The sequence below is a fragment of the Cheilinus undulatus genome, linkage group 13 (assembly GCF_018320785.1).
Source record: "Cheilinus undulatus linkage group 13, ASM1832078v1, whole genome shotgun sequence".
Taxonomy (NCBI): domain Eukaryota; kingdom Metazoa; phylum Chordata; class Actinopteri; order Labriformes; family Labridae; genus Cheilinus; species Cheilinus undulatus.
The window spans coordinates 11,488,131-11,510,316 of record NC_054877.1 but is presented as its reverse complement, the minus strand read 5'-3'; the positions used below and the strand labels follow the sequence as shown (position 1 = coordinate 11,510,316).

At 39.8% G+C, this 22,186-nt stretch overlaps 1 protein-coding gene across 1 annotated transcript; it reads left to right on the top strand.

The window, feature by feature from the left end:
- The first annotated feature begins 201 nt into the window (after positions 1–201).
- LOC121520512 (protein-lysine 6-oxidase-like) lies at positions 202–21,197 on the top strand. Its single transcript, XM_041803991.1, has 7 exons — positions 202–1,223; positions 4,127–4,235; positions 4,624–4,761; positions 4,911–5,067; positions 18,802–18,897; positions 18,996–19,111; positions 19,589–21,197. Exons 1-7 carry the CDS (start codon positions 338–340, stop codon positions 19,593–19,595), a joined length of 1,509 nt encoding a protein of 502 aa, XP_041659925.1. The 5' UTR covers positions 202–337; the 3' UTR covers positions 19,596–21,197.
- The last annotated feature ends 989 nt before the right edge of the window (positions 21,198–22,186 follow it).

Below are 22,186 nucleotides of genomic sequence, written 5' to 3'. Positions count from 1 at the left end.
GACTTCAGCTCACACCCGTGCGTAAAGTTTACTGAGCAAACGTCCTTGTGTAAGGCTTGTGTAAGGGAACTTCACCATGGCAAGGCACGGGTTAAATTGTCTTGCTAGAAAGTTTGACTTTTCGTTGGACTAAGTTCGATAAACGGGCTGTGAAAAGGCTCCAGCCCTCCTCTGCTCTCTCCTTGTCCTCCTGAGATCTGATATGTTGTTCTGTGTGAGACGAGCTTAGAGCGCACTCATCCACTCTCCTCAGAGCAACATCTGTGCGCATCTGTGCGTAATCTGGCTCATCATTGATTTACAAGAGGGATTTATTTTATTCTGTAGTCTCTTTACTATGGCGAGATGGTCTTTTTTGTTTTTATACTTCTTCCAAGGACTTCTTCCTCTCATCTTTGGGCAGCAGCAGCGCACAGCTGGACCCTGGAGGCACCGAATTCAGTGGGAGAACAACGGGCAGGTTTATAGCTTAATGAGCACTGGGATGGAGTACCAGGCTCCAGTTCGGTCCAGGAGCCAGTCTAGGGTTTATGTCACTAGCAGGAGGGATGGCACCAGGAGCCAGATGCCGGTTACGCATAGAGGAGCGACGCTTATGAGACCAGGACAGACTGAATCTAGACATTTCAGGACTGTTAATGCTGCAGAGCCTGAACCAGTAGTTACAGGACACGATGGTAGACCTTATGTGTCCTCTAGTAGCCGTGTATCACAGCAGCCTGAGCGCCCTTACTTAACAGGAGCTGCAGGTTATCCAGGCGCACGGCGCGTAAACCCTGAACAAACCGTATCCACGAACGCGTCTGCAGCAGGAAGTCTGACAGATTTCCCAGGCAGGAGAGGTGGAATCGGTGTGGATGCTAGTGCTCTACACACCAGAGGAGGGGATCCAGCTCCGCAATCCGGTGTGCAATACCAACAATTACGCGCAGTGCCAGAGGCCTTATCTGTCTCCAGACAGCACGCGCAGACGGATCACTCAGTCCCATCACATCCTGCAGCTCAGGAGAGGGACTCCGCGGCTCCTGCTCCTTTCCCCCCGCAGGGTGAGGATGCTACAAACGAGGCTGGTGGTAATGGAGAGGACATGGTTAACGATGACCCTCGAAACCCGTTTAAAAACCACAGGAATTCTGTTTTCTACAACATGTATCCACCAAGAGGGAGGTCAGGGGCCCGCCTTCCTCCTGGGCCAGGTTACGGAACGAGATATTTCCAAAATGGTGAGTTAAAATGTTATGATAATATTTGGTTTTCTCGTCTGGCACTTATTTAAATAAAACAAAAATGAAACAAATGTGTATCCACCAATAATAATAAGATCCACTCAGCCCAAAGTTCCTTAAAAGTGTATTTGAAATTAACTTTCAGACACTCAAAACTGTAAATATTAACGAGTGTATTTGTCTACTTCAGTGTCCAGAATTTAAATAAAACTTAAAATAAGCCACATTCACCAAAGGAGTCCAGATAATAATCTTGTTCCATAATTTTCCAAGGTAGGGTAGTTTACAGATGGAGCACTATTCATGCATAAAGTGAATCAAAGTTATTTATAGTTGAAAACAAAGCATTTCTTAACATGATATCTAAAAGAGGTCATACTAGATAGAAATAGGACATGGTATTTTAAAGGGACATTTCAGTATTTTTTAGGTTGATTCATATGAGTTACCTGGCAGTAGTAGTTCCATTCGCCTCCAGTGATTTCAGTGAGCAGGAAGGACTCCTGATTGTACCAGCCAGGAAGCTACACTATACAGCGTCACAGATGGGTACAGTTTCTTCCTGAAATTTAACCAGTTTTTGGTGAAAATGGGTCACAAAACAATGTTGGCTCAAATGTAGCCTATCAAATTTTTTTCAAACTGACTGTATCAGCTGTTTTAAACCTAGGGTAACTGACTTCCTGTTTAGATACAGACCTGCTTTTATTGTGAAAGAAAATAAGGATCTTCAGGTAGATAGAAAATTGTGACATGAACTTAACCATGGGAAAAAGAACTTTTCATGGATTGAAAAGGGGAAACAGGGAGCATTAAATGGGTAAATGTTTGATAACACACAGTGTAGATGACTTCTGACTTGTCCGCTGATCTGTCTGTGAGTTTTTAAAGTGAATTGAGACATAAAGGAACGGTGGGAGACACTGCAGTGGCTTAACCAAAGTGTGCTAAAAAGACAATAAAGCATGGGATTAATGCAATGAAAAATGATTGCAGTAATAATGAACGTTAATCATATCATCAGCAATGCATTAGTCCTTACAGCCCTAATAAAAATACGTTAAAATATCAACAAATGGAGCAATTAATGATATTTTATCTGCTCTGTATGCCCTGAAGTCTTTGCACATTCAGTCTGTTACTTTTGGATGTGTTTGTTGGTCAAACACTCAATCCTTGCACACAGAGTCCCGTGCATTTATTTTTCTATTCATTGCAAAAAAGCAATTAGCCATGTGAGATATTTTTTTCTGTCATTTTTCTTTTACTTATTTATTTATTCATGTATCATAAGTAGTTTTTGTCTATTTCTGTTTGCCTCTGTTGTGATTCTGTGTAAATTTTGTGTCTCTTCTATGTATGTGTATATGTCAGTGTATCCCTCTGAAAAAGCACAAAAAAAAACCATTGAAAAAAAAAAATTTGCAGAATGCAGCAAAATAGTATCTAACGGTAAAGAATAAATGCAATGAAAATGCTTCTGTAGCTTTTTCACTCCTTAAAAAAGAAAAAACACAGAGTCTCCCCACTTCTGACAGACCTTCATCTGGATATTTGCACCAGTACGTCACGGTGCTTTGCTAGCTTGGAGAGAGAAAAGGAGTGCAGCATTTCAATGTATCCCTTTTATAACATGGCTATAAGTGCAAATTTAAGCCTCTGTCTTTTGTGTTTGATGGTTGATTTCCACACATGAATGAGCAAATCACAGTGCTTATCATGACATTTCAGTGGTAGGAAGACAGAGAGAGGGGAGCTGCAGTCGGCACTTTGCATGATCAATTGCCCGTTTAAACTTGGGCGGATGTGAAAAAAGGAAATGATAAAGGACTTAACTTTAGAGTTGATGTGCAAACATGGTTATTTTTGTTTTGTTTTGTTTTGTTTTACCTTGCAGTAATTTCAAAAGGACAAAGTTGAGTCAGCCTGCAAAGACCTTTACAGTATAACTACGCTCTGAAATCTTTGATTGTAGCTTTAACTTGCCTGCAGACTCAAATTCACCTGCTATTCTTACCTATTTGAAATGGATTCTGTTTTAAAATTCACCCCAGAATGTTCATCCAAGGATTTAGGCTCACAATTAGCTCCAAATGTCTCAGGCACAGCCGTAAGCTGCTTCAGAAACCCCCATAGGGGTACTGAGGTGGTGAGATCACATAACGCTTTACAAACTGTACTTAAGTTACCTGAACAAATTTCTCTCTTTTAGTTTTAATGTGTAAATTTGTGTGTTTTTGGTTTTCATTAGTAGTAATGAGCTGATTACAGTACAAGCCATACACAAAACAAGCTTGTATTGTTGTTTGAAGAGGAAAGGACAGTGGATAGTGTCGAAAATCAGGGAGAGGATGGGGAATGGGGTGCAGGATAGGAGCCACAGGTTGGACTTAAACCTGTGCTGTCCACTTGAAAGATCAGTTATAGAGTGAAACCTAACCGTTAGGCTAGATGTTCCTCGAATTTGCAGTTCTTATACTCAATACAAGTGATAAAGACTTAATCTTACGTTTTTAATATCTTAAAATAAGAAGTTTGTTTTGACTTGTCAGATGAGTGTAGCTCATATAAATTGTAATGACATGTTTTTGACTAGAAGTGGCATAAATATACTTTTTAAGATTTGAGATTTTGCAGTCATTTCTAGATAAAGCAAAGAAAATTGGAATTAAAGGAAGAAAAAAGTCTCATTTGGGTTTTTTGATCTCAGACTGACAGCACAGGAATGTAAAATACTCTGAATTATTCCAACAAACACAAACAGCTGCTCTCACTGAAGCCAGAACACATGCAGTCTGATTCACTGAACTGTTCTAAACCAGTAAAACTGACAAAATTAAGATATCATCATTACGAACACTTTTTTAAACATGAACTGTGCCTTTAATCTCCTTTTCTAGGTCTACCAGACCTGGTGCCGGACCCGTATGCCATCCAGGCAGGTGCTTACATCCAGCGCATGCAGATGTACGCGCTCCGCTGTGCAGCTGAAGAAAACTGTCTGGCCAGGTGAGCCCCACTGCCAAAAGTGACTCACTCCTTCAGTACGCAGACACAGACACACATCTCACACATACACAGGTGTTCCCTTTCCATGTAAGGTTAATTTAATTTGTTTGAGCAGAAATGTTGTTTTAGGTAATAAATTTGATGACTTTTAAATGTGGAAGGATATCTGCTGTTGATAGAGTCACTGAAGCTGTTTGATCTTATAATAGAGCGGTGACTCTTCAACATGATGTCCTGCCAGCACATAAATGTTCTGGGTTGATTTTCCCAAAAGCATTCAGCACAATGGAACAAACTCTCTGCACTTTAACAAAACTAACTCCAGGAGCTCAGCCAGCACTGCTTTCCAAAGCAGCTCATGCCCTTTTCCTCATGTGATCCGTCCAAGGTCGGCGTATGCACCCGGCGTCAGAGACATCGACTTTAGAGTCCTGTTGCGGTTCCCCCAGAAGGTGAAGAATCAGGGAACCACAGACTTCCTCCCCGTGAAGCCCAGATATCAGTGGGACTGGCACAGCTGTCACCAGTGAGTTCACTCAGCCTGTAATCGTTGATATGTGACACCACAGCCTGAAACACAACTTTAAACAGAAAACCAGGACCTTAGAGACATCCCTGAAACCTGTATAAGTCCTGACACATGTAAGAATCTTTGTTTCTTCTGTTCTTCATCAGACATTTTCACAGCATGGACGCCTTCAGTAACTACGACCTGCTGGACACGGTCTCTGGACGGAAAGTTGCAGAGGGACATAAGGCCAGTTTCTGCCTGGAGGACACCGGCTGTGACCCTGGATTCAGACGCCGCTACGCCTGTACCTCTCATACACAGGTAACATGGATACACTGTACAGAATTTAAAGTCAGTGTTTAGTATCAGTTCTGCAGAATTTATCTGATTATTAAAGTGGGAACTGTTTTTTTTCTGCAAAAAAGTGATGACAAAATCTAACCTAACATGCCAGCTAGACTGTTTCATCTATCCCTAACATTCATCCAGGAAACCTCCGGTACAAAGCATTTGGGAAGGGCAGGACTTTTAAAAAAAATTCTCAGAAGGTGACTGGAGAAATGTTGTCTGTCACTTAATCATGACCCAATCAGAGCAAGACCAGACAAAATGAGGTAGTAGGTACGAGCAGCTCGACAGGCAGGCTATTTGACCGGTCTGTGCAGAAGTGAATAGTGCAAAACCATCTTTCCTGCCAATAAGGCTTTCAGTGTGGTCCTTTGCTCTTCTTTCATTCAGGAAATGCTCACCAGATCTGATAAACTGCCGCTAAAGCTAAATCCGAGCTAATCACTCCACCAACAGCCATTGTCTGGCTTAAGGACTAATCCCCACCCATAACTATAGCAAACTCATACCCCAGCAGGTCTTTGCTCCTCTTTAGTAGAAAATTGTGATCCAGCTCTGACAAAACTGCCACTATACTATAACTACATCTGAGCTAATCGTTACACCAGCGCTAGCCTTCGTTACCTGCTTCCAGAACCACAGAACTCCACCCGTAGCTACATCCATGTTCTCAAATGATGCTGATTGGTCTGGTCCGTTCTCAGACCTGGCACAGTCCTTTCATATTGGAGCTCTGCGAGATGAATCCGCTCGAAGACAGACAGGGAATCTTGTCAGTCCATCTGCTTCGCAAGGGTGGAGAAAATCAGGAATGAGAACTGAGGAGTAGTCAGAGACTCATCTTGTGGATAACATCACTGACATTGTTTGCTTACATCGTGAGAAGGCTTGTATGCCAAAGATTACCCGTGGATACTCAGTAAAGCCGTGTTTCCATCAGGGGGTCCGGTTTGATTCAGTTCGGTTTGGTATGGTTTGTACGCTAAACCCCAAAATAGTTTGCGTTTCCACAGACACCCCTGCTCTCACTTGGGTGGGCAGGGCTGTAAAAGCATGCATGTAAAGTCACAGACAGCGCGAGTCTGCTGTTGCAGCTGCAGTTATAGAAAGGATGATTGACAGAAATCAGTAGCAAATACACCACGTTCCACATTATTATGCAAATGATATTTTTCTCTGATTTTCCTAAATATTAATGCAAATTACAGTCAGAATATTTTTCAAGTCATCAGTCATTAGAACATAATTCAAATGTTTTTGAACAAACTTCATAATGACAAAAATTATTAAAAAAAAAAAAACTCAAAATGCACTGTTCCACATTATTAAGCACAACAGCTTTTTAAAACATTTTATAGGTTGTAAAGAACTGAAAATGGTCATTTGTAGAAATTGCAGCATCAGGGGGTCATATTTACTGAAATCAAAGCTATTTCAATCAAAAACATCTTAACAGGACAACTTCCATGTTAACATAGGAGCCCTTCTTTGATATCACCTTCACTATTCTTGCATCCATTGAACTTGTGAGTTTTTGGAGAGTTTCTGCTAGAATTTTTTTGCAGGATGTCAGAATATCCTCCCAGAGCTGCTGTTTTGATGTGAACTGCCTCCCACCCTCATAGATCTTTAGCTTGAGGATGCTCCAAAGGTTCTCAGTAGGGTTGAGGTCAGGGGAAGATGGGGGCCACACCATGAGTTTCTCTCCTTTTATGCCCATAGCAGCCAATGACACAGAGGTATTCTTTGCAGCATGAGATGGAGCATTGTCATGCTTGAAGAAAATTTTGCTACAGAAGGCATGATTCTCTTTTTGTACCATGGAAGAAAGTGGTCAGTCAGAAACTCTGTATACTTTGCCGGGGTCATTTTCACACCTTCAGGGACCCTAAAGGGGCCTATCAGCTCTCTCCTCATGATTCCGGCCCAAACATGACTCCGCCCCCTCCTTGTTGACGTCCCGGCCTCATTGGGACATGGTGGCCATCCACCAACCATCCACTACTCCTCCATGTGGACCATCCAGGGTTGCACGGCACTCATCAGTGAACAAGACTGTTTGAAAATGAGTCTTCATGTATTTCTGGGCTCACTGCAACCATTTCTGCTTGTGAGCATTGGTTAGGGGTGGCTGAATAGTAGGTTTATACACAACTGCAAGCCTCTGGAGGATCTACACCTTGAGGTTGGAGGGACTCCAGAGGCACCAGCAGCTTCAAATACTTGTTTGCTGCTTTGTAATGGCATTTTAGCATCTGCTCTCTTAATCTGATGTATTTGTCCATCAGAAACCTTCCTCATTATGTCTTTATCTGCACAAACCCATCTGTGCTCTGAATCAGCCACAAATTTCTTCACAGTACGATGATCATGCTTAATTTTTCCTGAAATATTGAATGTTTTCATTCCTTGTCCAAGGCATTACACTATTTGACACTTTTCAGCAGAGATCCTTTTTCTTTCCCATATTGCTGAAACCTGTGGCCTGTTTAATAATGTGGAACATGTGGAAAAGTGCATTTTCAGGTTTTTATTTTTAAAAAATAATAGTTATCATTATGAAGTTTGTTCAAAAACATTTGAATTATACTCTAACTGTAAAAATATTATGACTGTCATTTGCATTGATATTTAGAAAATCAGAGAAAAACGTCGTTTGGATAATAATGTGGAACGCGGTTTAAGCAGTAAACAGCTTTATTTCAGCCGAAAGTGCTTTTAAAAAATAACTACATCTTAATGATGTTAACCGCTGTCAGAAAAGATTCTCAGCTGATGGAATACGTGTACAGAGATGGTTTAAGTCGTAACGCAATATGTAAATATATCTAGTCTGGAACAGTTTATACGACAAAATATGAAAATTTAGAGCTGTACTGTGAGAATTCGCCGTATTGAAAATAAAGTTAAATTTCAGCTGGTGTTAAAATCAAGTTAGATTAAGTCAGAAATCCGGGATGAACTGATCTTGTTTAAAAATAGTCTGCAGCCTGAAGTTTTACGAGCCCGTTAAACAACCACAGAGCGATGTTTACACAGGTTACCAAACGTAAGACGTAGATTAATAACAAGTTACAGATGAGAATGAACTGTTCAAAGGCCTCGTATTCACAAAACTTCAGCATTAATTTAGTTTCTCATTCATCCCGGATGGATCAGGCTGATGTGAGCCTTCAGGTTCTGCTTTGTGTTCTTAAAATCATCCAGATGAACGTCAGGAAACTTGATTTGTGGCCAGATACCAATATCCACAGACTAGGAAACAGTTTGAATCTCCGTCGAGTCCAAATATTTCCCATTTAGGCAGATATTGGTCCATTTTTCTCCCGTTTTCGCCCGCTTTTCACAGCAGACTTCCATCTTTGAAGCCTGGAGGCGAGCAGCTGAATCACGCACTGACGTGACGTCAGTGCAGCCCCTATTGTTGTGTGTGTAGCTCCACCTTTTTGGTACGGGTAGGTAAGATTGGCACCCCTATGGAAGGGTGCCGAAAAGTGGGACGGTACGGGTCGGTTTTTTGGGACCCTTTCTCTATGGAAACACCAAAAAAAACGTAACGCACCGAACTGAGCCGGACCACTCGGTGGAAACGACCTAGGCTCCTAGTTTGACTCCCAGCTCAGACTTTACCTCATATACTCCAGCTTCTTCCTGCTGTCCACAGACTTGATTGTTGCTAAACTAGTGACTCTTAACTGACTGTAGGAATGAATGGGAGCGTGTATTTGACTGTTGTGCCCAAGTAAAAGTTCAGTTACTGTAGTTAACATGTAAGTAGAATTATCATGTAGGTAGAATCAACATCACTGGTCTCTAAATCTTAGTTAAAGTAATTAATTTAAAGCTAACTTAAGTACAGTAGCCACTTTGATACCTAAGGCTTATACAGTTAATGATCTTCCCCTACTGTACAAGAACAAAAAGAAAAGATCTTAGACCATGTTTTTAGGTGAAAGCACACCTAACTAAAAGTTCATTTTAAAAGCTTATTGTGTGAATGAGTACTCATTCTCTCGTTATGAACTACTGACCATCATGTGTAGTCCAGAAGTGGAAGTAAACTATTACATTTACTCAAATAACTTTATTTTAGGAGCTTTTTATGAACATTTTGAAATCAGTAGTTTTACTTCTACTACATAAGTGTATTTTAACCTCATGATTTTTTTCTGAAGAGTTTAACTACAACAGTAAAGTACTGAAATGTAGCGACTGTGAAAAAGTTTTTTAAATTTAGCCCCTCAGTAGGCAGTATCCAGGGTTGGCACCACACAGACAGAGCCAACTGTGGGCCAAAATACTTCAGGAGACAATGTGGGATGGACTGTTAAACAGAGTCTATTCTGATCAGGTAGGATCAGAAGGTGTATCTGTGTCTGTGGGGAGAGTAAGACTGTAAAAAGGGACTAAAACAGACTATGACACTGTGAGCTGCACAGAGCAGCTACCCAATTAGAGATTTTAACCAGGGATGAGGAGTGACTAATTAATCAAGTAGCTTTTTGTGTACTTTTACTGTTTTTTGAGTATATTTTGAAATCAGAAATTTTACTTTATAACTCCATTACATTTTAGAAGCTTCTAGTACCGAGTAAAAGAACAAAACTAAAGGTCCAAATGAGTGGGTTTTAGCTTTCTGTCAGGGACAAAAAGTCTGGCCAGTTGTTTGGTTTTGTCTGTATTCAATGGTCAGCAGCACATAGGAACAGAATAACTCCACATCATCCTCAAACAGCTGTAGTGTTTTCACTTTATTATAAAGCTGTGACTTTAGCAGGTCAGAAATGCATATTCTCATGTTGTTATTGCTGATAAGGAAAGATCATATTTTCCTGTGCAACTCCTCAGTAGCCACTAAGTACTTAGTACTTTAAAGGGATATTTCAGCATTTTTGAATTTGGCTTATCTAAAGCAGTATTTTTAAACTTTTTCAGCCCGCAACCCCCAAAATTAAGACTGGGAGACTGGGGACCCCCACTGTACCTAAAGGTGGTTGAACACAGCCATGCACATTCAAGAACAGTCCTGGGCAGACAGGGCCGCTCATAAGGGGAGATAAATGGGAGAGCTTTCTGGGGCCCAGCCAAACTGGGGGCTCATGGAGGTCAGCAAAATCATGGTCCACTGTAAAATCAAGCCGTGATATCTATACCTTTTATTTAACCTGAAAAATAACCACTCTTATCAAAGAAACAAATGTGTTTTTTAATTTGTGTAGTATATGGCCTTCTTAAAAATGTAAATCCCTTTTGTGAGAAAAAAATAATTAAAAAGGGTTAAAAATGACAAAAATGGGTTAATAAAGGAAAAAAAGGTAGAAAAGGAGATGAAACTGGATTTTAAAAGTAGCAGACATGGGTTTGAAGTGGCAAAAATGAGATTAAAATTGCACAAAAAACCTAAAAAATCAGCATAAATATCAGTAAAAGGGAGTTAAAATGTGGCTGAAAAGGCTTCAAATGGGCAAAAATGGGTGGAAATTTGGTAAAATGGGATGCAAAATTGATATAAACTGGCAAAAGTGTTAACTGAGAAAGAAAATGAGGCAGATATTGGCAGAAATTGGTTAAACTGGCAAAAAAAAAGGCATATTAGATAGTGAAATGGAATGATTTGGAATTCCCCTTGTGGTACTAATAAAGGAATATCTTATCTTGAATGTGGCTAAAATGGGAAAAATGGGGTAAAATGGGGTTAAAGTGGCAATAATGGGCCAACAGAGGCAACATGAGGCTTAAGTGGCGAGAACTGGTTCAGAAGTGGCAGAAACAGGAAGGGAAAAAAAGTGATGGAAAGGGTTTAGAATGGGCAAAAATAGGTTTTTAACTGGCAAAAAAGGGTTAAAATTGGTGGGAAAAAAAGATGAAAATGGGTTAAAATGTGGCTAAATTTGTGTAAAATGGCAACAGTGTAATTTAAAAAATGTTTTTAGTTTTTTTAGGGAATCTGGAGACCCCCATCTAGTGTCTTGCGACCCCAAAGGGGGTCCTGACCCCAAGGTTGAGAACTTCTGGTCTAAAGTACTCAGCAATAGTAGTGGCATTAGTCTCCAGTGATTCCAGAGAGCACCGACCCCTCAAACAAGACAAGCTTGGGGAAGCTAGGCTACAGTGTAGCAGATGGGTACAGTTTCACCACATAATTTAGTGAGTTTAAGGTAAAAACTGGTCAAATAACAATGTTGATTCTACTGTACGCTTTATCAAATGATTTTGGAGTGTTTTATTTTTCACCCAGCTAGCTCCTGTGTTTAACACCATTTTCATAATTCGAACTCAGCTACCGGCTACATGTACCTCCGACTCAGTGTATTTGAACAGCTGTTTTTACCGAAAACAGAGGCTTCCAGGGTGAAAAATAAAATGCTTCCAATAGCTTGCAACTATGCTAGCATTGTTTTCTGGCCTGTTTTTACCTAAAAACGGTCAAATAACAGTGCAACTGAACTATCTGCTACACTGTAACAGCCTAGCTTCTCCAAAAACATCCTGTTTGAAGGGCCAACACTCACTGAAATCATTGAAGGCCAGTGGCACTACTATTGCCAAGTACTTTATACAATTCAAAAATACAGAAATATCCCTTTAAGTAAATGATAAATCAATACTTTTCATTCTTACTTGAGTAGATTTACAGGCCAGTAATTTAACTTCTACTTAAGTATAAAGCAAATAAACTATACTTTTACTTTAATAGTTCATACTCTTTCACCTTTGGTGTAGTCAAAGCCAACCAACCAGCCAATTCCATGTCATTAAAGGGGACATATTTGACCCTTTTAAGACAAGTTTATATTGTTCTCAGAGGTCCCCAAAATATGCCTGTGAAGTTTGTTGCTGAAAAAAACACTCCAGTATAGGATGTCTAAAACCCCCTCTGTTTCAGCCCTGCTCAGAACGAGCTCTTTCTGTGTCTGTAGCTTTAAATGTTACTGAGCTTTCTGTCTCCGCCCACGCCCTTCTCAGAAAATGGATGTGGCATGATGGAGGTGGCTCTCCTGATCAGGAGAAGAGGGCGGAACTCTCTTCCAAGCGGGGAGGGCCAACCAAAGCTGGGGGCGGTGCTTACTCCCCATGTGAGATCATGAGGGTGAAATTTGACAACGGCTTGTTTTAGCACACATTTTCTAAAAGGTGGAGAAAGAAAGGTGAGGAGGGAATGGATTTTTCTTGTACTTAAAGGGGGTTGTGAACAGGCCAGGGGCACATATATTGGTTAGAAATGCGAAAAAAAAGTGATTTTTGCACAATATGTCTCCTTTAACAGAGAGTGAAAAACCTCCTCGTTTTGACCTGAAGTTTTTGTTTTTCTTCACTCATTTATGGATACTTTTTAAATGTAGTAAAGTGCAATATTTCCCACAAGATATACTTAGAGTTGAATTACTGATTTTAACAATAATGTTTTTCAGAGTAATTTGAGTAAATGTAGTAACTTTCCACCCCTGATGTTCAGACACGTTGAAAGTATTCTTTTGGGGGAATTCCAGCTGTTTGTCTGTACACATGCAGCTCACCCAAAGAGTTTGGGAACACTTTCAGGAGTTTTTATGTAATTATGAAAACACTGTTGGATGTACTCCATCACTTAACGCTAGGATTGGCTCCAACACCTCATGACCCCAAACAGGATAATCCGATTAGATCAGTGATTATGGTGCACAAAGCACAGAAAGTCAGGCACCCAAGGTTTGATATATAATCCTGCCCTGAGCTGGCACTTTTATCTCGATTAAAACTTAAAATTTCATAAGTGATTATAAGGAAAGAGAAAAATATGGTAGACATACCTCACTCTAAACGGCTGAAAAAAAATCACCATTTTTGATTTGTTTTTAAAAGGTCTTTGAAAAACAATGTCAGAATAAATCGAGAAGTTTTTGCACATTTAAACTTAACAATTCTTTCACACTTAGTATGAGTATGAGGTCAGGTCATAGGTGATGTCTTGTTTGGAGTTGAACTCCAGCTTTAATTGGAAAAATTTACATGTGGTACAGTTCCTTTATTTCATTCTCATGGAGTCAACTGATCGTCTCTAAAGATGGAGACTAGAATCTAGACAAGTCTGTGAGTTAATGCTTTTATTTTTCTCTGGTTTCTGTCTGAGTTTTACTGATGTCCTGCTGACCTGGTGGTCAGGCCAATCACATCTATTATCTCTTAAACTTTGTTGAGCTTTATACCATGACATTCTGCAGAAGATGACTGTACAGAGGAGAGCCAATGTGGACATCATGTGAACAACCATGGATGGAGAAACATTTAGTCTACTTTTGCATCAGTTGTGCAGAAAAAGTTGTCTGTTTTCTTCTCTTATAAAAGAGAACAAACAAATGGACTTAAAACTATCATAATAACGCCAAGTGTTTCTGAACTTTTACGGGCTTTGGTAGAAGTCTTGATCAGCTATGTCCATAGGTATTATGGTTGGTGTCCATGGAAACATCTCCAAACTATTTTTAATAAGCTGAGAGGCTCTGGACTTCTTTGCCTTTGTGAACTTCCCTTTATTTTTCATCTGTGTTTTTCCTGCAGCCTTCACTCAAACACAGCATGCATTGTTCTAATAAACAGCCACATCCAGAGGAGAAAAAACACCGAATGCTGGATCTCTTCCATTGTCACTCTTTGTTTATTGTATGGCTCTCTTCTTTTTTGAGTTTATTGGCAAGCTGCACTACTTCACACTGCTTTGATGTCACACCATTACGTCGCCCTGGTCTCTCTCCAAATCACCACTTTTCAGGGGATGAAAAATACACCATCTTTCTCAAAAACCTAGCATTGAATAGTCATAGTCACTACCTTTTTGACATGTTTATTGCTTTTTAAATTAGGTAAAAACCCACTGATAGTTGTAATGGGTGAGCATTAGCACTGATTTATGAAAAAAACATTGGCCTGACGCCAACATTATGCTGCTATCACCATTAGGCTTACACCCCTGCCCACCAAGTAAGGTACGGGTGTCTGTTTGCTGTACCAAACTGTATGAATACAAACCGGTGGAAATGCAGCATTAAACTCTGGATCCATCTACAAAATAACCTTGAAATTCTCTTCCTCTAGATCCTCCATTTACCTGTCCAACCCTTTAATGCTGACTACATCATTTTTGATATGTGATTTTGTGAGACCACTAGCTAATCAACATCATTAAACCCTTTAGTACTTAATCTGACTAACGATAAAAACGCCTCCAGGAGATTATAAGTTGCCAATGTCGCCCCACGCATCAAATTTGATAGAAAAATATATTTGTGGAATGGTATTGCAGTTTTTATTTTTTAGGATTTTGTTAGAAGGTTTGATAAACATCTCATCTCCAAAACATGAGAATTCTCTGGCTATTATTTGAGCTATCAGGCTAAAGCATTTAGGCTACATCTCAAACAAATAAGAAGGCCTTTGTTGGGACACTGTTCTTCTTTATAATAAAGAATAACAGTGGATGGAGCTGGAAACAGGGAAAACAGAATGGCAGAATGGGTGATGACATGTGGGAAAGGAGCCACAGGTTGGACATGAATCAGGGCTGCCTGTTAACATTGGGAAAGATTAAGTGCTGGACCACTGGTGCCCTTATTTCATAACTATCTTTAAAGTTCATCTCATGCTCTCTGTGAATTTACATCTGAGGTACATCTATAGTCTGTGTTTGGAAAAAATCTTGAAGACAATATTCTGTCTGTTGCATTCATTTCAGGTCAATCACAGACAGACATAGAACATAGTAGGCATGCACAGCCCCGGTGAGTAAAACAAGCTAGACTGACAGCTGCTGTTCACTATCAGTGGAGCCAGCTGGGAAATTAATCATTAAGCTCACATCTAAGTCAGTTGGCAGAACAACCTTCAGACAGAATTGCTTCCAGTACAGACCTTTACCCATTTTTTAATAATGAAATGCTCCACTCTGATAAAAAAAAACCCAGAAACTTCTCTTATAGTCTTTTGAAGTATGTATCTGCCCTTTATTCCGGTAGAATGCTGTGAAGTGTGGTGGCTCCGCCCCTGCCCTTTTTCCTGTCGATTCTTGGGTCAGGCAGGGGTGTGTCTTTGCCCCTAGGCTCTTCAGTACCTGTATGGCCTGGATAATAGGGAGGTAACAGCAGCAGAAAACTGTTGAGTATCATTTGCCGATGATGCTGTGATCCTTGCAGTTACTATAGATCAGGGGTGTCAAACTCAAGGCCCGGGGGCCAAATCCAGCCCGTGGAACAGTTAAATCCGGCCCCCAAAATGATCTCATATTCCTGTTATAACTGGCCCATCAGTCTGAGGTCTGCAGATTTCCTCAAGGATTAAAATGTAAACTTATCCTTGATAATGTAAGATATCCTTGTTAAGTCATAAAATCTGACAAAGTAAGGAGTAAAAATATTTAAATAAGAAGTGAGGAATGTGGGAAAAGAAATTAATTTATGTTTTATTTCATATTTTCAATTTTACATCTCACAATTAGGACTCAAAGTTAGGATTTTGACTTTTCATTTTGTACTTTGAGCATTTTAACTCATAATTTTGATTTCTCATAAAATATTTTAAGCTTTAAGATTCATAATTCTAATTTTTAAGTCATATTTTAACATTTTAAACCAATTATTTTGTATTTTTCTTCATATTTTCAACTCCAAACTCTGACTTCATAATCCCATAGTTTGACCTTTTTAACTCACAATTTAAAATTTTGAATCATATGACTTTTAATTTCATGATAACACATTTTATTTCATGACCTTTTAAACTCATGATTTTCACTTTCTTTATAATATATTTGCTTTAAAAAACATTATATTTCAATCTCAGTTTTATGTTTTGACCTTTTTGACTTAATAAATTAACTTTTCTCAGATTGTGAACCTTTAAACTGATCTTTTTAACTTTTTAAATGTCAAAATCATTTATCATCCATGTTAAGTTTTTTTCATATTTAATATCTGGTGAAACAAGGTTGACAGTTATGGGTAAAAAGTTGACCCTGTTAGGCCCTCAGGTTAGTCCTGAATCCAGAATCTGGCCCCTGCTGTGATTGAGTTTGACACCCCTGCTATAGATGTCCTTGTAGGGCACTGTTCATCAACTGGCGGCCCAGGGGCCATATCAGGCCCCCCAAAGCTTCCTGTCTGGCCCCCGAAAGATCATTGAATTCAGAAAAAGAGGGGAAAAAAAATGGCATGGTTTAAAGAGTATCCTTTGGCTTTAAATGTCTGCAGCTGTTAAATCCATCCCACAATCAATTCATATTGAAATAGTTTGAGATAGCTGTAAATATTTAAAAATAGGTTTAAGGTTGGCAGAAGTGCTTGAAAAATGACCAGATAAAGTGGTGAAAAGAGGTACAAATGTGGCAAAAAAAAAATGGTTAAAGAGGGAAAAGGGGCAAAAAGTATCATAAATTGGTTAAAAATAACAAAAATAGTTTAAAAAATGTAATGAAAATGGGTTAAAATGGGCAAAAATAAAAGAAAAGTGTCAAAAATGGATGAGTGGCACAAAGGGGATAAAAAATGTGGGAAAAGTGGTTTAAAGGGGTTAAAGAATGGCAAAAAATTGGGTTAAAGAGGCAAAAAGGGGTTAAAAAGAGTTAATATTGGTGCTAAATCACGACTGTGGAGGGCCCCCTCTCTGGCCTGTCTCCCTGTGGCCTGCTGCATGATAGATAACAGGGATTGATCTCACTGATAATGCCTAAAAATGTCCTGCATTTTGAAAGAAGATACAAATACTACTACAATAATATATTAACCAGACCAAAATATTGATTTAATTTTTGTGTATTTGAAAGTCCAGCCCCAAGAGTTTCTGTCCAGATTAAATCTGGCCCTTGTGCAAAGATACTTGATGACCCCTGTAGTAGGGGCTCTTAACTTGCTCAGTGAGGAGACTCAAGCACGCGTCCTGGGCTAAAACAAAGATCCAGGCATTTGGGGCCTTGGATGTGTCGTCTGTTGCTGTGTCTGTGAATGGTGAGAGTCTGAAAGCTGCAGAGCAGTTCACCTACCTTGGTAGCGTAATCCACTGAAGCTGACAGCAAGACTGAGATCAACCGCAGACTTGGACTCACACAGGATGTGTTTGTTTTTAAGCATCTTTTTAAATAAGGAAAGTGAACTGCACATTTTTAAATCATCGTCAGAACTGTTCCACAGGTTTACTCCTCTAACAGAGACACATCTCTGCTTTATATTTGTTTTTGCCTTGGTTTTTTTTGAAAACACCTATTCCTCTAAGTTCATATTGATTTTCTCTGACTTCAAACAGCCTCTGAATACCGCAGCGCACTAGGTTGTTATGTACTTTGTACACAAGCTGTGCTGTTTTCAAATCAACTAAATCATTAAATTTAAGAGGATGTTAATGAATAAATGCATGTTAGTTGGTTCAAAGAAACTTGATCTAGACACCGGGGTGTTGTGGAGGGGGCAGCTGGGAGGTTACCAGGAGAGATGGGGCTTGGGCCTGACGCAGGCCATGAGGAGGCCAGAGTAGTACAGGACCAAGGTGCCAAACCAGTATATGTGTCTCTACCCGACCTGACCTATAGCTTTATCCAAGCTATTCACTTCACTGGCAGCAGCCATTGTTTACTGGATTGCAGTTAAACTAAACCACGCCCATAAATACCGCCTTGTTCTCCTCAAATGATGCTGATTTTGATTTTCTGTTGTCAGACTGGACATAAATGTTTTAGCCTGAAGCTTTGCAAGATGGATTGACCTGATGAAAGACATGGAATCTGGACAATCAGCTTTGCTAGGTTGAAAATCTAGTTAAGACAAAAAGAGAACTGAACATTTTGTCAATATTTATTACAGTCAGAAGGCTGGCTAATGAGCGCCTATATTCAGTGAACTACTATAGATCACTTTGCTGTAAAACTGGCCTCTATCCAAGTAGAAACCTCTGTGGTTTGATGCAGAGGGGCAAAAAGCTGCAGTTCCCTGATTGTCCACTGAAGCACCAAAGCCACATATCCACCCCATGTTAAAATTCTGATCTTTACTGTGGAAATAAACATGTTTAAAAACAATTATGGTCTGAATAGTTCACGACTTTGTGGAAACATACAGTACAGGAGGCAGAACTCATCTGTTTTGGTTTTGAGAAGGATAAGAGTTATGCATAACGAGGATCATGGCTGATAAGACTACAAGAGCACCATGTAGTTATTCAGGGTTAAAACTGCCTCAGCTCCACTTCTGTTAGTTTCCCAGTTGAGCTGAAACCATGGACTGGCTCCAAAGCTCTCTTTAGTAACCAAATGGCTGATCTCACTCAGGCTTTGGCCAATATTTTCTTTCTTCAGCTTATGCTTCTTCCCTGTTGCTCATTTCTTAAAGTCAAACCAAACATCATGAAGGAACCATGGACATGATTTATGCTGTTACTTTTGCTTTGGAGTCTTGTGCAATTCCTCCTCCTCTACTTCTGAGAACAGTTTTCCTCACTATGACTCCATGTTCGCCAGTAAGAAAAAACAACATCCTAAGGGCATGAGAATATTTATTATATCTGTTGTCTGGCTCTGTGATTCTGGCTGCTTAGTTTAGAGCTGGTGTCTCATAACAGCGCCGCTTCCAAAAGAGTTTGTGGAACTGAAAGTCAGATCTAATTCATTTACAGCTCTTGTAGGAAAATAGTTGTCGAAGAGTCTGAGTCAGAGTTTTAATAAACACTGGAGGGGCTTTGGGTGTGTTTCAGGGATTGAGCCCTGGCTGCCATGACGTCTACGCTGCCAACATCGACTGTCAGTGGATCGACATCACCGACGTTCCTCCAGGAAACTACATCTTAAAGGTATCATGTCACGTTAGATTTACAGCCACTTTTGACTTCTTTTACAACTGCTTAATAAACAGAGGAGCTCAAACAGTGTTTATCTTTGATTTTTACAGGTTACTGTCAATCCAAACTTCCATGTTCTGGAGTCAGATTTTACCAACAACATTGTGAGATGTGACATCACATACACAGGAACCTACGTGCAGACACGCAACTGCAGAGTAACAAGGTACACAAGTTTCTGTTGAATGTGGAGATGTCATTTCTTTTTAAAATGTGAATCCTTTCTTGAGTTAAACCTGGACAGATTACAAGATTAAACTTATAAGAAAACAATCAAGACGGTTTAACTTAGCATTTCGGCCTTTCATACCCAATGCATCTTTTGAAAAATTCCCTCCAAAGTAAAGATTTTTAGGAATGGCCATGATGTGCATCGTTGTTTTCGTCTCCTGTTGCTTTCACTTTCAGACATAGCCAAAATGGGGTCAATAAAGCATGTAATGAATGGGATTTTTACAAATCTGTGGTCTAATTATGGACCTTTATGCATCATGATGCATTCTGGCTGACAGCCCTAGTTTTCAAAAATATCTGCCTCCATGTGAACTAGGCCTAAGAAGAAAAGAAAGAGAGCTGTATATTAACTCTTTTAAGTTTGAATTGGCCTGCTGGTATTTTCATCTCTTTTTCTTCTTTATTTCAGGGGCTGAAGTTTTCTTTTTCAAGAAGTATCTGCTGGACTTTTGCAGTAAACATCTCTCCCTGTCCTGAGCAGCAACATCGACTGTGCAATGAACAAAAAGTGCAATTGGTCAAGTGCCAGATCAGTCTTTCGTTGCATTTACTGGAAATAAGTGCAAACAGTTAAACAATTTTATATGAAAGACCCTCACTTATACTTGACTTTATATCTTTACAATGTGCCAAGTTTCATACCAAAAGTATCTTTTTTTTGCCTTAAGAAATGCAAGTTTCGTGTTCATATTCATTCATTTCTTGTATGCTGGTTAATTGCTTGAATCATTTGTTGTTGCATGTTTTTTGTTGTTTTGTATCTGCTTTCTTTTACTATGTGCACACCACTCTTCATGTACAGTTTTATTTTAAGGATAAGATGTTCTTTATTTTTATTATGGTCAGCCACGTTCATTATGGGCCGATCAGCATTAAAACATATGACATAGTCGGCATGTAGCCTGGGAAATAAACTACATAACACAAGCTCAGCAGGCAGCCATTACTGGTAGTCACTATCAGTGGAGCCAGTTGGTAAAATAAAGTCTTTTCATAGTTGGTAAGGTGAAGAGCAAAAGGTCCTTTCCACTGAGAAAAGCTTCCAGTGTGGATCTTCGCTCTTAAGACATGTTGTCCCATTCCAATAAAGCTACAGCCAGCTGCATCCAAGCTAATGCTTCACCTGCCACCATTGCTTACAGGCTTGCAGTTGCTTCAACTAAAGCACGCCCAGAACTACAGCCTTGTTCTTCTCAAATAACTAATAAGATTTCTCTAGACTCTGAGTTGCTGCTTTACCACAGGTACACTAGGAAGGATATGTGGTGTCATATGAAATCTGGTGGAAAATCATTTTTTCTTCATCTGTGGCATTGTGTTGCCTCTGTGACTCTCTGGCTGATTGATGGCCTGTGTCTTGTGCCACAGGATCGGATGTTAATATAGTGAAGAAATTTTGAAGTTGATCGGATTCATTCTTGTTCCTGTTGGGTTGATCTGCTCGTTTTAAGTGCATTGACAAGTTTTAGCAGTGCTGAAAATAGCATGTGCACGTATCCTGAGTGTAACAGAGCAGAGTGGCGCTGTTGGTATTCATCAGAGCGGGACCAGAGCATGTGCTGTGGAAATGCAAAGATTATCAAAGTGGGAGCAATTTGCATGTTCACCTTGTTTGCAAGAATAAAGTATGAGGAATTGGGAGAAGGAGGGGTGCACTCGAAAAAAACATGTCTAAAACATGTTTGAGCCTCAGAGTAAAACTTGAACAGTTTAAAGAACTGTAAACACAGAGCTGAGAACAACAAACCAAGTGAGTGAGCGTTATAATACATCAGGTTTTTTCTTTAAGTAGGTTATTTGACTATAATGAAAATAAAGAACATCACCAGACTCCTTTTACCACTTGTTAGTCACATCTGCAATGTTCTCACGTGTTTCATGTTTTGTTGGAGTATGTTTTCATGAATGTCTGCTTGTGTATGACTGAGTGAATGGAAAATGCGGAAAATTGTCTAAATTGTCGTTTAAAACCGTATTATGTTCCGTAAGTATGTCTGATTCAATGCAATAAAGACGGTGATGAGTTTATTCCAAGGATATTTCATCCCTCTTCTCTTGAAATCTAACCACACGCTTCACTTTAATCTTAAGGAAATACCTGAAAATCAAAGTTCTTTCATTGGTGTAAAGTTTCCATCTTGGTCTGAGCTGCTTGCCCACACTTTTTAATAAAAGTGCCAAGGACTGTTAAAGAAGAGATTCTTTGATGCAGTATTCTCATGGTGGACAAAGGCGACATGAATGTCTGCTGAGTGCAGGATTGAATCTGCATCCCATCCTGTTGAATGGAGGATCTTTACTTTGAGTGACGTGTGCAGATTGTGGCCTCAGAGACAAACAGGGCTGCGGCAGACGCTGGCGGCATGTTTGCTGACAGACCTCTGTGAAGACACAGCCGGCAGGATCTTATACGGCCGTGCCATATCTACTAAAACACAGCCAGAGCAGCATGAATGGGGGCCTTTTCACTTCTCTCTGTCCTCTTCTGTGCTTTTAAGAAGAAATGTCTCTCAGCTGCTGTGAGGGACAGCTTCCTGGCTTCATTCACGTCCACCTGGGGTTGTCTACAGACGACAAGCGTTTAAGTAGCACTTGAAGATTTGCTCTGAGTGGGAGGACTGACATAAGCTGCAGGAGAGTCATCCAAAGATGCTTTTACTGAGGACAAAGGTGTTTTTGCTGCAAGCATGGTTCATACAGGATGAAGTGGGTAGTGCTTCACCTGATCCAAAGATGTTTTCACCTTTAACCAGTCATTTTCAAACAAAGCTTTAAACGTATATGTATCATAAAGAGTATTTGAACAACGTACTGGAAAACATGCAGGCTCCAGACAATGTATGCACAGTTAAATGCACAGATGTTGGACATTTACAATGAGCCGGGATCTCAGACTCATCTTAAGAAAGCAGCGGACTGTGGAGATTAGGCGCAATTGAAATGGTTTACGTTGGAAGTTGCCAAGGCGCGTCCCTGCCAGAATAGATTGTCTCTGTTATTGAAAGTG

What these genes read in the sequence shown, in the direction of transcription:
- LOC121520512 (XM_041803991.1), top strand. Translation starts at nt 338, where the DNA reads ATGGCGAGATGGTCTTTTTTGTTTTTATACTTCTTCCAAGGACTTCTT. An exon ending in GAAGAAAACTGTCTGGCCAG is followed by an intron (nt 4,236 to 4,623) that starts GTGAGCCCCACT and finishes GATCCGTCCAAG; the next exon opens with GTCGGCGTATGCACCCGGCG. An exon ending in CCTGTACCTCTCATACACAG is followed by an intron (nt 5,068 to 18,801) that starts GTAACATGGATA and finishes GGTGTGTTTCAG; the next exon opens with GGATTGAGCCCTGGCTGCCA.